The sequence below is a fragment of the Phalacrocorax aristotelis genome, chromosome 1 (genome assembly GCF_949628215.1).
Source record: "Phalacrocorax aristotelis chromosome 1, bGulAri2.1, whole genome shotgun sequence".
In the NCBI taxonomy this organism is placed as follows: Eukaryota; Metazoa; Chordata; class Aves; order Suliformes; family Phalacrocoracidae; genus Phalacrocorax; species Phalacrocorax aristotelis.
Window position 1 is genome coordinate 217,584,990 of NC_134276.1, and position 15,268 is coordinate 217,600,257.

The window sequence follows — 15,268 nt, forward strand, 5'->3', positions numbered from 1 at the left end:
ATTTTGCTTTTGGGGTGGATGTGCTTTACTTCTACACAGGATATGGTGCCAAGTATGGTGTGTTTTAATTCCTTTAATGTCTTTGTTTTATAACCTCTGTTTGTGGGAGAAGAGGGGAGTGTGTTTGAGGTGCCATCTGTCTTGACCTTGAAGCTAAAGTAGGCAGCTGGAAAACACTGCTTACCTCTAATCAGATGCAGTTTTCAAAGTGTGAGGCATCTTCTGCCGTGATGTCATAAGTCTTGAAAACACAGGATTATTTTTAAAAACAACTTGCAAGTTGGAACAAAGAGAAAGCACTATCAAATCTAGAAGTCTGAAATGTGGACAGAGCCAAGATGAGCTTTGTCTTTCTAGAGCTTGCATCTGAGCTGTTTCTTTTCTAGGAGACCAGAGGTACCAACTGATGAGTTAACTGCTGCTTTGATGCAAAACTGGAAGTATTAGCGCTCTCAGCTCATACAGATCCGGATTAGATCACCAGTCTCTGCCCCTGAATGGCTTACAAATATAGACTAATTTTGTGACTTCAGGTTCATAGAAAATCTTTGTTGGGAGACATTAAAGAAAAAAAATCAATCTTAAAGCAAATGTTGGGCTTCAGTTTTGTGTTTAGCCTATGTTTGAAAGGTCCTTGCGGCTTTTAAAAACACGTCATCAGATGTGGGTGCTCGATCGTGCTGATGGGCAGTTCTTTTGAAGATAACACTGAACCACAAAACCTTTGCAGTGGGGTTGCACTGTAAGCAGAGGGTTTTGCTGAATTTCGAGGAAATGGACAAGGGCCCAAGGGTCAGAATGTTGCCTGCGTATTTTAAAGGTTACATAGCTATATATAGCTAAGGCTGGGTTTTCTTTGAAACTAGTCAGATGAACCCTTGTTCAGTAAATTCCAGACTTCTCTTGTAAAAAAGAAAAGAAAAGAAAAAAAACCACCAACTTTGTCTGTTTTCTGCTATTTACCAGTGTGTCTCTTTGCAGGATTCATGAATAAAATTTTCCATCCCAACATTGACGAAGCGTAAGTAAATCCCTAGTGGTTTTTCGAAGGAGTTTGTCTAATTGTAACTGTATTTTGGCTTCACAGTAATACACTGATGAGTTGAAGAATGCTTTCATCAGTCTAAAAGTCCAGAGTGTGGGGGAGCTGATAGAAGCAAATGTTTTCGCAAGTTAACTTTCAGGAATGGGTCATGGTGTGGGCAAGACTAGAGAGCTGCATGCTGCAGACTGTCTTGCAGATGCAGTCTTTGTCCTGCAGCACGCTGCATTTACAGAAAATTCAAGGTTGCTGGTCCCCCTCCTCATTGGCATCATGCCGGCCTTCGAGAAACAAGGAACAGTGTCGGCTAAGACATAGCTCCCTCTTTAGCTGAAGTTCACATCTATACTAAAATTCTTCAAAACGTAAGATGTTTTGCAGCATTTTTTTTCCAGTTAAGGTTTGTTAAGGGGAGCCACCTTTGCTTCAGTCTCTCCAGCAGAGCCTCAAACGATCCAACTAACTCAGTAATGGCTCCAATTTACTTTCTTTTGTGTAGAGTCTGAAGATTCGTGTAGCTAAAGGCTGCCCCTCTATTAACCACAAGACAGGAGTAAATCAGAGCTTATCTGAAACAGTGGGGCAGAGGCAGAGCAGGGGAAGGGAAGGGGTAGATTATATGAAATCCCCAGAGTATTTTAGAGTGTGACTGTGTTTAATTCCATCCTTTCCATATGTTTCAGGTCAGGAACTGTATGTCTAGATGTAATCAATCAAACTTGGACAGCTCTCTACGGTGAGTTTGGCATTTCCCTGAAAGCTGATCACATGAACATCCGTATTTGGTGTGTTATCACAACACAGCTTGCTGGAGACAGGTGATCTTAGGCCAACTTTTGGTTTGTTGGCTTGGGTGTGGTTTTTTTTTTTTTAATTTACTGAAATTTTAGGCTCCTCACTGGGCCAAGATCACGTGAAAAATAAAATTTTCATGTGAAAATACTTTTGTAACCTCTTCTTATACCAGAGAGATGAAAATAATTCCATAAACCTCACAAAGAATCACTCCATCCATTGCTTGGCATTGTCTGGCAACTGCACACCACCACTCTGCCATGATTCAGCACAGAAAGAGAGGAGTGACTGTGTCTGAAGTCAGTTCCAGCTACCCCATCCACGTTTTGTACGTACATTCGAGCTGGTATTCTTTGTGCACAAGGCCATGATGCCAATTCTATGGAAGATGACACCAGAAACTGTTCCTGTTGGCCACGGCTGCATTGTTTTGTTGCAGGCTAGGAGGTGGCGTTGCATCTAGTGACTGCCCTGCTTGCTGGGGAATGTTTTGGGTTTCCCATTAGGTCATTTCTGGTTATAACTCTCCTTTTTAGAGATAGAAAAAGATCAGCTGGTAGCTGAAGACCCGTTAAAATAGCATTTAGGGACAGCTGATATTGTTGAAAGGAATATAGCTGAGTATCTAGTCTAGACTGCCTACATTTTAAAAATGTGAACTTCTTCAGATGTTCCAATTGTGCCTCGTGGGAGAGTATTCAGGGGAATATGCGCATCAAATCCTTCACGTTCTTCCATGAAAAACTGATTTTACCTATGTAAGTTGAAGCTTTGAAGCAGTTGCTAGAGAGACAAGCTACTTCACCTTCCTCGCAAGCACAATCTGTTAGGAAATACCAGACTTGGTGAATCCTGGGTGGGAAATTGCTATAGCAACTTGTTGAACTTTACTCCTCATCAGAATGCCTGAAGTCCTCATGTGGTAGCCGCATGGCATACACTTCACATGGTTTTGTTGTGAGAGATCAGTTTAGCATTGACCCATCCGGTGTTGCTAATGGAGGAAGAGGATGCTTTTGTGTCCTGGGAGGATCTGATGTGAGGGGGAGGAATTAAAGCCGTGTTAGCAAACCAAGCCCTCTGCTGGGGATGAACCTGCATGGTTCAGTCGGCGGCAGAACCCGGTTCAGCGCTGTGTGTGCTGCTATTCCACAGCCTTAAATGCCGCCTGCGGATCGCGAGGATGGCCGGACAAAAGAAAACTGCTCCAGTGTAACTGTCGTGCTGGGTTTTGTGCTCTGGCAGTCTGGGTTCTGATTTGGAAGCCATGCATGGTTAGGCTCCCTGTGCTGCAGCACGCTCTTACAGACGGTCACAGTGGGGTTTCTGCACTATTTCCAAACAATTTCATAGGAGGGCTTTCTGCGAGAGGTTTCCTAATGAGCGCTGCTGTCTTTTTCTCATTGTTATTGCTCGTAAAGATAGAAGAAACAACTTTGGTGTTTGCTGTGCTTGCAGTGTATTAATATCAGCAAGCGTGCAAAACTCTCCATTTTTCCTTGTGATGTCAGTGATAGGTGTAAGGCAACTTGAAGGTATCAGGCGTGTGTTCTGTACAGAGCACCTGCCACAGAAACTGGTGAAGCTTGACCTTAGGAAGTACATCCCTTGACAGCCATCTTATTGCAAACTTCCCTTGCCTTGCTGCAGGGTGCCTTGAAGCTGCAGGGAGGATGCTGGGGTGACTGCATTCACTCTGCCCCTTCACTTGGAAGTCATCACCACTAGAGTACTGACATCACCTCTTCACTTCCAGGGCATTACCTCCTGGTCTGAAGTCAGAAGGCAGCCCGTTTCTGAACATGAAACGAAAAGGGGAAAATAATATTTCCCGGTGCCTCTCAGCACGGCTGTGTTGTTTGGAGCGTCACCTCTTTAAACCAGAGCGCTCCTGCGCTGGCACAGGAAATGGGTCAGATAATTCAAGGAGCAACTAAGGTGGAACAGACCCAGAATAGCTACCAGTAAATTCATGAGGACCTCGTGTTTAAATTCCCCCTCCTTCCCTAATGAAGCATCAAGTCCTGAGTGCTATGGCTGGGCTTCCTGCACGTGTTCAACTAGTTCCTGCTAAACCAATGCTGCTTTGGGGGATTTGAAAGAAGGGGGAAATTAATGAGGTCTCTTAAAGAAAAACAAATAAAGTAAAATCCCTGCAGTGTGTCCTGTGAGCCCTGGTGGCCTCCCAGGGCTCTGCTTGCTGAGCCTACATGAGACTTTAGTTGTCTAATGGCCACGCGGAGGTACTTGATCTAAGCCTGCTCTGTGGAGAGACTTGTCCCAAGACCAGGTTGTTTCACGAACTAAAGTCACCTTCTTGCTGGCAGCATCTACCCAATCCCCGGGAGGTTTAACTGGTTTACCAAGGGCAAGGCACTACCATGGCAGAAAATATTTTTATAGAGCATTCTCTCTGGGTTTTTTTGTGGTCCCTTTTTGGATTAGGATGCTTCTTCCGGTTGCTGTTATGCTTCATCCTAGAAGCAGCTGGTGGCACCTGACCACTCAGCGTGCCAGCCGTGGCAAACTTGGTCAAGGTACCACGTGTGCTGTGAAAAGCTTTGTCACTCTCCTCTGCCGGTATTGGAAGGGGCGACAGCTTCTAGAGTAAAAAGAGATTTCAGGGTAAAACCATGTAATTTCTTAGTTTTGTCCCTGTATAGCAGAGACCAGCCGATTGCTCTCCATAGCAGTTGAGGTCTTTACTTGTTGCAGTTAGGTGATGCAGTATCATCTGTAATGAACCCTGTGCTCCTGAGTATATAAAGCCATGGCCTCTCCTCCAGCTCAGCGGGGTTTATGTTGAATGGGTGGCCGAAGTAGTCGTAGCGCAGTGTCTGTACGTCCCGGACGCGTTGATGCAGGAGGGAAGAACTGACAAAACCTCAAGTCTCCTTTGATCCTCTTGAGCAAGATCTGAAAGCACATTTCGAAAGCATGCCCACGGGTAGATTTGCAGAGACGGTAACGTCAGGCGGTGGCGATGATCTGCCTGGACCTACTGCACAGCTTTTCTGAGGCTGTGTCTTTGCTGGCGATGGAGTTGGAGCCTGGTTTTCTCTGGCTGCAACCCAGAGCCAGAGTAACCGTTTGCACAGGGAGAGCACTTGGGGATCTCTCCCTCTACGTGCCCACCCATTTTGATGAATCTTTTAGAAAGTTAAGGGCTCTGAGGTAACCTGCCCTCTGTCACACCTGGTTGAATTTAGCAGCTCGAGGAGGCTCGGCGGTGGCTGGGCTCAGTAGTCACACAGCCTTGTTCCTTTAAGAGGCACGTTGAGATGCTTAACGTGGATCCTAGGGAGCGTTGGGGTTCCCTTCTGACAGCTCTGCTCTGATCCATGCTAGAGGGGACTGATGATGCTCCTCCACAGGCAGGATTTCTCCATCACCAAGAAAAAGACACTCTAATTAGGGAGGAAAGGGAAGTCCTGATAAAATATGTGTAGAATATTCACAAACAAAAGCCAACAGAAAACCCCACATAACGAATGCTGGTCTGCCTGTATCAGCAGCTCTCCAGTGGCTAAAGCAAAACCTGGCACATGGCCCTGCAGTGGGGGTTTAATCTCTGCTCTGCGTGGGTGTGCGTGGTCCTCCTGAAGCCCCCGAGGAGAAACGATGACGCAGGGCTTGTTTCTGAACACCCCCACTGCTGAAGTGTGGTACTTGTCGTCTTAGGGATGTGGGAAGAGGGTTTCGTGTATCCACAATTACTCATCGGCACCAGAAGTATGTTTCCTGTTGTGGATTATTTAGCGACAGATGCCAACTGGCACCAAGGTGTTAATGTGAGCTCTTCACATTCTGCGAATTGTTTTGAGTTGGAGGAGGGACTTGTTGGTTGCTCTTTCTATTAACACAATCATCTAAAGTGCTCTGGAAGATGCTTTGTGCTCGAGTTGGTTTATCAGTTTAGTCGTGGAACATAGGACATTTAAAGAAGGTAAGAGAAGGCAGAAGTAGGAGAAGGTTCAGTGAGGAGTGAAGGACAGTGCTGTTTGTTTTTCTTTTTTCCTTTTTTTAAGCCAGAGCTGAGCCCCAATGGGAAACAGGACAATTGTGACCTTCCTCTTCCTTGCTTAACCCACAGATACCTGTTTCCACGTTGCTGGGATGTCGAATAGTTTGTGCAGTTAGCTGAGGAGCTGCAGCGTGCCTCCAGCAGCAGCAGCTCTCTTATCAGCCCTGTTCGTGTTTTCCCCGATTCAGTTTCCTTTATTTTAAATTGTGCCCAGATTTTCAGTGCATTTGCCCGTGAAGCTTTGTGCTGCTGTTTTAGTGCCGGTGCTTGCCGGATAATTAATCGAACTGATCCTGGGTCTGTGGATGTGAACAACTCTGTCTTTCATTTGCAGATCTCACCAATATATTTGAATCGTTCCTGCCCCAGCTGCTGGCCTATCCTAACCCTATAGATCCTCTAAATGGTGACGCTGCAGCCATGTACCTCCACCGACCAGAAGAGTACAAACAGAAAATTAAAGGTAAGGGCGTAAATAACATATTGCAGACTGAGTGGTGTTACTGTGATTCCACCCTGGGGGAACGAGGACTGTCTTCGCTGCGTGTTTGTGTGTCAGTGCCCATTCCTCCCCATTACAGGGGCCCCGTCCATTTCAAACAGGGGTAGTGGGTAGTCTGAAGTAAGGGGTGGGTGAATTGCTGCTGCGGTGTTTTTAATCAATTAGCAGCCCTAGGCAGGGAAGGCTGTAAGCAAACTGGGTTAGGATTCAACACAATTTTGAGAGATAGGAGAAATGATTCGGAAGAAAACGTGTGCGACCGAAGAAGGGACAAGGAAAACTGCTAAACAGCAGCGGGAGCATCCAGTTGCACAACTACTGGATAGAAAGTGGCTTGTTAGCGGTTCTGTGGAAAGCGATCTCAGAGCAGCAATCAAGGAATCAGGGATGCTGTTGCAGAAAGCACTTTCGTACTGTGAGACGGCGGGAATTTTCAGTAAATGCCAAGTAATCCTTCCTTGCTACCTCGTAGTCCAGCCGAGGCTTACTAGTTCTGTGCCCAGTTCAGGGATTGCCATTTAGGAAAGCTGCAGACCAATTAGTAAAGTCTAGCAGTGTGTATCAAGGGCAGACGGTCTTGAAGATATGTCTTAAGAGGAGAGAGGTAAAGAATTGGAGTTTAATCTGGAGGATCGAAGGGGGTTATGAGCTTTGACATGTCAAAGGTGCCTTCAAAGAGGCAGGGAATGATTTATCCTGTGATGAGTGTGAGCAGGATGTGGTCACAGGCGTGTAACTCTGCTGGGGGAGCCCAGGCTAAACATTAACAGTGACTGGTGAGAGTAGGTGAGCTCTGGCAGAGACACTGAGAGTGCTGGTGTGTCTGCTCTTGGAAGGACATGTTAGATAAGGCTGAGGAATAGGGTCAGGACCTCCTTGGGATCAGGCAAGGCTCCCAGTAAGGAGACTCCAATATTTTGGATAAGTCTGGCCCTAGAAAGACTGTCCTGGCAAGCTGGTAAGTGAGACACAAATTGAATTAGTCTTGCAAAGGTAAGAAATAAGATAAAAATTAAGAATTGCGCTTTAAATTTGCGCTCTGCCTTCCCTAGAATCAGTTGCCTGCAGACAGGAGCAGGGCGCCATTTCCTGATGTGAGAAGCCTGTGGCAGAGCCGTGGACTTTATCTCTCGCTTGATCCAGTGAACACAATCAGCATTTAGTCCAGTGGTGGGAAATTTACAGCCTTTGGCCCAGATTTGGTCTTCAACTAAGTTTTTAAAAGACCACAACCGCCTGATTTTTTTCTTTTGGTTACTGAATAACCGTAAGTTTTGTTTGGCTGTGGGAGCCCTGCCAGAAAGGTTTGTAGGGCCTGTTCAGCAAGGAGGGCCTCCATGAGCAGCGCGATCTAATCACCTTGCCGGCGTGAGGTGGTGTAGCAGCTTTCCTGACGGAGCATTGTGAAAGCTCACTTTCCTTTGGAAAGTGCAAATATCCCAGAAAGACGTGGGATTTGGTGGTGGAATCTTTCCATCAGCTCTGCCACATCGCTCCGGAGTGGTAAAACCTCGAGTCACTTTGTTCTGATGCGAAATGACTCTTCATCAGCTGCAATTTTTGTTTGAGGGCGGAACTACAAACGAGGCCAAGCAAAGCCGTGATTAAATACTGAATTATTCAGCCCACTTTGCTTGACTCCTCTGACAGCTGCATGACAGGATTGTAGGAACTACCCTGCAGATCTGGCCAGCTCACTATCCTGAAGTCCACTGCCTTTTTTTCATATGACAAAGCTTCCAGGCAAAATGGTTTGTCAGATAAAATCTCCAGGGCTGACGCAGGGGACACTTTGGGTGTCCTTTATGCTTTAATGAAACAGAAATAAAAAAAGATACGCTCTGGAAAAAAGAAAAAAACCAAATGAACTGATGCTAGCCAACAGCAGGTGCTTCAAGGAAGATCTGAGGACATCCCTCAGGGAGGCTAAATGGGATAGTCTGCTTCCTCATTTCCATCCTGATGGCCAGGTACAGGCCACAAAGATGATCTGGAAGGAGTTTTTAAGTGCTTGCAACATGTCTCATGTTCTGTATACCCAAGAGTCCTGCTTCTGCTGTCTCTTCCCAGGCTTGCGTGACAAGTATAAGATAGAGCTAAACGCTCTCATTCCTCATATTGTGGCGTTTTTAAAAATAGCCGTGGACATGTTAAAATTGATGCAATGGACTGTAGCAGCTTCTCTGCTCTGGGAAACTCAGTAGTGCAAATATATAATTTATTGCTGCTTTTCTTCGTTTTTCGGTTGTGAGCACCCACAGTTGTTTGACATAGTGCTAGTGAAGGGATGGGCGTAGGCTTAGAGACGTGGCTCAAGATTTGTTGTTCCTGTGATTCTTGGTATAAGACCCAAACAAGTAAGGATTTATCGTGAAACTTGTAAAAGTCTTTAATATTACCAATATACAGCTGGAGACTCCGATTCTTAGCAGTAGAGCCGTCAGGTAGGTGAAGCAGTTCATGGATGCAGAGCCAAGAGCTCCTTTTTGTGTTCAAAAAATGTGTAGATGTGGCACTTCAGGGCATGGTTTAGGAGACATGGTAGTGTTGGGTTGATGGTTGAACTTGATGATCCCAGAGGTCTTTTCCAACCCTTAATGATTCTATGATTTAAGATCTCCCTGGCAGTCCTTGGTGCTATGGCCTGCCTGGTCACTGGTAGAGCACCAGAGGGTGGGCTTCAGACAGGCAAACATGGCTTAGCATTTGCTGGTGTTGAGCTGTTGGGAATGGCACTTAACTCCCGTGCAGGCTGCTTTTCTTTCTCTGTGGTAGATTTAATACAAAAACTTCTTTTGGGAGGGTGGCGGTGCTGAGTAACAGCACCTGAACGGTGCCAAGGGGCAGGTTGGGTGTTTGCTGGGAGCAGAGGACATCTCTGGGAGCAGTCTTCCCATCCCATGTGTTGGCTCTGAAGTTCCAGTAGAGTCCTTTGAAACACCAGTACGGCTCACAGGCATGTACCAGCCACGGGGCATAACCACAGCTTGTTCTTGTTGCTCCAGGGTTCCAAAACAGATGAATCAAAGTGGTGTTTCCGTTGTAGGAGTGGGTGCATCAAGGCTTTCCCTTCTTGAACAGGCTTCTGTGGAAGATGGTTTGTCAGTACGTAGATGTTGCAGGCTTTTTCCCGTAATAGTCTGAAAATCCAAGTTCAAGACATCATTCAGCACAGAAGCTCCCTGGAAGTTTGACCTTTCCCAGATTAAACCTTAAGAAAAACCCAGCCCAGGGGCTTGGTAGCTTTCCTAGGTAGGAGACAGCATTTTAAGTTTGAAGTGCTTCAAGTTGTGTTTTAGCTTAGGCTTAAGCGGGCCTTTTCCATCAGTAAGAAACAGTGGCTTCTGTGTCCAGTCTCCAGTGGCCCAGAGAGCACTTGAAGTAGTCAGTGAAGAAGCGCTGCTGGCCTCCTGTCCTGCCATGGTCACTGGCTTACGGCTACTGTGTTTGGGGACTCCCGAGGCAGCTACAGCAGTTGTTTAGGTGGGTTTTGGGGTAAGCGTAGAGGGAATGTATTTCTAAGGTGCCCAGGAAGGGGTTGTCTTTGTCATCCAAGGACACCCAAAGTCTTACAGCAAAGGAACTTGGGTTCCCTTTGCTGGATTGTGCCAGGAATAACAACTTATCTGGGTAAACACCCCTTTTCCAGAGGGAGATTAATTCTTGGAAGCGGTGGGAAGGGAGTAGCCGCTACAAGGATGTGTCATGTCAGCATCCCATCTCCCTAGCTCTGTTTGTCATCTACTGCCAACCCACCTTCCTGTGCAAGTTCTCTGAAGACACGCTGCTTTTTTGGGTCCCTCCTTCAGTTAGTCCCTCTCATCTTTAAACGGTTAGGTCCGAAACACCAGTTCTTCTCCCATTGCAGTGTCCATCTCTTTCGGCAGATGGTCCCTGCTGCAGGCTCTGTAACTCCTGTTCTCTGGTGCAGGCAGGAGACGCGATCGGGCAGGGCCTAGGCTCCATGGTGACATGGGCAAGCACCTTCCAAGAAGGGATTCTCAGTGGCCGGGACCTGTGCTCCATCGTCAAGGGTGCTTTTCTGTTGATACTACATGGACTAGAGCAGCCTGAGAGCAATCTGAGACCTTGAGCGCTCCATGCTTCCTGGTGTTTACATAGCTGCCTTCAGTACTTTATCAGTTCTTAACAGGTTCTTGTAAAACAGATTTGAACAGCTGCTTCTGTAGGCCGAGTCAGCAGGTTAATAATGTATATCAAACAGTTAGACTGGAGCTGCGTGCGTCATCGGGTGGAGAAGCTGAAGCTCACTGGGCTTAGAAGCACCTCCCAGCCAGCTCTCACAGCTTTTCCAGGGTGGAGCAGGTTTGCCAAGGCCACCAGCTGCTCCGTCCTGGGAACTCCTCCATGAAGTGTTGGCTTTGGGTTGCTCTGCCTGTACTATAGTGCTGAACCCAGCGCGCTGCGTTTGGGCTCAGCGTCTCTGCGTCAGCTCCAGAAATGCAGAAAAAACCAGGATGATGATGCAGATCTCTTGCAGAGTATTGTCCCTTCTGCTAGGCTGAAGGATGGAAGTGCAGAGGGAAAGAGGGACAGCTTTAAGAACAGCCAGGCTCTGCAAAGCACAGTCTTTAAAACCTGTGTTGTAGCACTTGGTTATCTGGCATTAGATCCATCCTCCCGCAGCTTTGTCAGTGTATCCACCTGCTGATACAGTGTGGAATAAAAAACAGTGTTCTGTGTTCCTGGAGGAGAGATGCCCCTTGTGGACCTCATTCCCTGGGAGGAATTAAAGAACACACAGTTGAGATGGCTGCTGGGCTGGGACTGGCACGTGACACTCACGTTTCCACATGGGGGCTCATCTTCGAGCACAAAGGGATGCCGGTATTCGCTCCTCCTTCAGTTTAATACTGCTGTTTGGAGGAGGCTTTGTTGTATTTTAGTACATCACTTCTTGAGCGGAGCCCTTCTCGCTCTCTGCAGCTGCCTGAGAGGGGCTGGAGTGAGGGGGGGGGTGGTCTCTGCTCCCAGGTCACCAGTGATGGGACGAGAGGGAACGGCCTCAAGCTGCGTCAGGGGAGGTTTAGGTTGGAGATGAGGGAAAATGCCTTCCCTGCCAGCGTGGTCAGGCCCTGGCACAGGCTGCCCAGAGAGGTGGGGGAGTCACCGTCCCTGGGGGGGTTCAAACACCGTGCAGACGTGGCCCTTGGGGACATGGTTTAGGAGGCCTGGGGGTGTTGGGTTGGCGGTTGGACTTGGTGTTCCTAGAGGTCTTTTTTAACCTTAATAATTCTATAATTCTTCATACAATGTAGCTACTTTCTCAGCGTGAGGTGGAAAAGAGGAGATAAATAGGAGGAAGACTCGAAGTTGAGGCTGAGCACCCCTTCTTTAGCCCAGCTTTGTGCCAAGCTTACACCCCTGCTCCATTCTGCACACTTGTGTATAAGGAAGGGGCTTTCTCTGCTCGAGGTAGCCTGCCTGCTGGGGGCACGATCCCTTCCTCGGATCTTGGAGGGGACGCTGCGGGAGCTTCCTGCAGGAAGGGGATCGTCAGACTGATCCAATCCACTTTGTGTTGTCTTTTTCCTCTGTCCCTCTGTGCGGAGGTGACTGTGGAAGCCACACAAGCCACGGCTGGCAGCCGTTACTTTACCTGCCTGCAGGAATCCCAGTAAACCAGTTTTCCTGCTTGCTGCCCAGCTTCCTGCTTGCTCCTGGCCGAAGTTCAGGGTGTCGATCTGGATGCCTAGAGCCAGTATGGTTTGGACCCTGCTGAGAGACACTGGGTCGGTGACCAGCAGCATGGAGGGCTCCCCGCAGGTCCTTCTCAGCTAATCCTGTGGCTGCAGCCTGATGTGAAGCAGGTTGCAAGAACTGTGATCTGAAAACAGAGCCTGGGGCAGGCTCTGTCAAGGCTGGGGAAGGGAGCTTTTGCTTTTTATTTAAAAAAAAAAAAAAAAAAAAGTAATAGTGCAGCTATTCCTGCAGTAGCCTTCTGATCTGCTTTCTCTGTCTATCCTTCCTTTAAACCCTGCTTATGCAGAGTTTAGTCTGGCCCTCAGTTCAGCTTCAGAGATGGTTGTTCTGTGCTATCTGGTTAAACCCTCAGATCTTCATTTCTTAAAGTCAGGCTATAGAGTGACATCTTGATGGCTTTTTAGGCTTGTTCTCTAGGTCACCACGGTAGCTCCTAGTTTAGCCTTAAACTGAATCCTGTCCTTTTAAGAGAGATACACCGTACCGGGGAGGACTTGGGTTGTTTCCAGCTACGAATTTGTGTGATGCTGACGTAGGAGCCTTGGGATCATACTTCTTTTCAAGGGTCTTGGACGTCTCTAAGGTGTCCATCGGCTGTTTTCACACGTTATTGGACAATGCTGCCTTTGGTCTGAGAAATACGGTAACCTATAGGAGTTGTCAAACATGATGTGACCCAACCAGCCGTTCGTGGTAGTTCGCCCATCCACTGACTGTTGAATATATGCTGCTGATATGTCTTTTCTTTTCTGTCACATACAGAATACATTCAGAAATATGCAACAGAAGAAGCACTAAAAGAGCAGGAAGAAGGCACTGGGGACAGCTCATCTGAGAGCTCCATGTCCGACTTCTCGGAAGATGAGGCTCAGGATATGGAGTTGTAGTAGAAGAGGCAACCTGCTTTTCAGAGAGACTCTAATTTCCTAACCATGAGAAGCAGACTATAATATTCATATTTAAACAAAGCAATTTTTTTTATTACTAAACAGGTTTTTATGAATAATAGCATTGATATATATATATATATATCACCCTTTAGATCTTGATTTTCTTGGTCATTTCTCGAACCCGAGGTGCATAGCATATTCCCACATTCCATTTTGGTAGCAATATGCAGCCCGAATGCATGCATTCAGATTCCATTTGGCCAAGTCAACTTGTGTGCTACTGAACTGTCAGCTAAAACAGCTGCCCTGGTAGGTAGGGAGTTAGCAAAAAGATGTTTGCTTTCTTATCGATGTTTCCAAAGACACCACCTTGGATGCTAAAGTGGAACAGCGTTTTCTCAAAGCATAAAATTTGGGGGATGATATACTAACCGTGTAGATCAGACAGTGGAATAAAAGGTGCTCCTTCAGGTCAACCTTGCTGATTGTATTTTACGTGGAGTCACATTTAAGAGAAAAAAAAACAAACAAACCGTAAAATAAAAACAAACAATACAAATGCATGGAGCTATTCAGAGCATTGAAGCTTAAAAGTTTTGACTTGGATTTTAAGTCCGTTTTTATATGTGGACTCCTGCCTGCCCTTCTGAACTGTAGGGACTGACAACCACTGGTCTCTTTGCTTTTGGGACTTTTGAAAGCCTTCACCTGGATGTTATTCACTTTCTTGGTCTGGATTACGAGCTGTTCCCTTTTCGGGAAGGAAAAAAAAAAAAAGAAAAAAAAAGAAAACAAAAAAAAAAACAACCCACAAACCACAACCGATGCTCTCTGAGCAGTGCTTTGATTTAGCTGGAGCACATGTGAAGTCAAACTCTTACTTTGTCATAGTTTTGAAACTGCTGCCCTTTAATGGCTTCAAGTTTGCTTTTTTTTTTTTTTTTAAATTTTCTCTTGCTTGAAGTATGGTTAAACACCTCGCAAATACTCTCCATCTCCCAAGAGGGTCCTCTGACCAGATGGATTAGCCTTGCTGAGAGCTTCAGATCCACGAAGATCGGCCCATTGGCTGTAGTCCACGAATCCATCGGCACCGATTTTATTTTCCTTCCCCCGCCCGCCCCGCTTCTGCACCGGCTTGGTTAGCCATCTGCTTGTGTGTGTACGACAGGATTAAAATTTCTTAACAAAGAATATGATCTAGAAAATTTTGAGATGAATAAAAAAAAAAAAAAAAGCCTAAAAGCACCAATTGAGGAAGCAAGTGAATCCGCTCTGTGTTGGTTTGGTTGGTTTTGGGGGTTTTTTGGGTTGTTGGTTTTTTTTTTTTATTTCTGTTCCAGGATGCTTCTGAATTGAAATGTTTGATTTCTCCTGGTGTCTTTCAGCAAGCGGAGCTTTTCGTTTGTTTGAACGCTATGAAATCTAATACAGTAAATGTCTGCCTGGGATGCCGGTATACTTGAATTTGGATAATTGTGCATTGGCGATTCAAACTAAGATGGATTCTTAAAGCTGAACGTTACCTGCTGTATTCCTTTGGGTTTTCGGAGGGGTTTGGGCAAGATGGTTTAGTTTGTGGTGCAAGCTACGGGACAGTGCATGGAAAAAAAAATGAACCCACCCTAAGCAACTCTCGAGGAGAGTTTTGAATGTCAGACTGGTACATTTGTCATTTTTCCCAGAATCGGGTGTTTTTCCTTTAGAAATGCCACCGAGTTTTGAGTTGTTGGGGTTGGAAGGTTACAATCCTATTCCTAATTCATAAAGCACAATCAATTTATTTCTTTTTTCTCTTTTTGGGGGGGGGGGGGGAACCACCCTCATAAAGTACCACTTTGCTTTAGCATGATTTTCCTTAATTAAAACACACAAAGAATTTCCTTTCTGTTAATTACGGGCATGAAGCAAAGGTTTTTCCTCTCCTTTTCCCTTTTTATTTTAAAGCAGTAATGTTAGGGCTGTGGCTAGTGACTGTGCTGAAGTTCTCTATCTAGCATTTGTGGCTTGTCGGAAGGGTAATATTAACTATTTAACATGTAATGGTGTACTTAACTCTTATCTAGCACGCTGTTTTTCTCATTACTTTGGGGAGGGAGGGGCCACGTTTTGCTGGCACTGTTTAACTTGCTTACCTGCTGACCTAGCAGTTTGCTTGTGCTATAACCTTTACTGTAGGTGCTACTTAGGAGTAGAGTAAGTGCTGGGTGGTGATATCAGTTTAAAAGATTAAAAAAAAAAAAAAAAAAAAACCAACAAAAAAATCACAATAAAAATTTGTATTTTTTCAA

The 15,268-nt window shown here is 46.0% G+C and overlaps 1 protein-coding gene across 3 annotated transcripts in view; it reads left to right on the top strand.

Annotated features, from left to right (window-relative positions):
* Nucleotides 1-15,268, top strand: part of UBE2H (ubiquitin conjugating enzyme E2 H) — a 54,543-nt gene extending 39,275 nt beyond the window's left edge. For 2 of the 3 annotated variants that reach the window (XM_075081727.1, XM_075081729.1), the window contains 4 exons: nucleotides 982-1,021; nucleotides 1,726-1,778; nucleotides 6,196-6,324; nucleotides 12,850-15,268. In XM_075081727.1, coding sequence (XP_074937828.1) covers nucleotides 982-1,021; nucleotides 1,726-1,778; nucleotides 6,196-6,324; nucleotides 12,850-12,974 — 347 coding nt within the window. In that variant the 3' untranslated portion in view covers nucleotides 12,975-15,268. The remainder of the gene's footprint in view (nucleotides 1-981; nucleotides 1,022-1,725; nucleotides 1,779-6,195; nucleotides 6,325-12,849) is intronic. The other variant, XM_075081728.1, reaches the window with a different exon arrangement.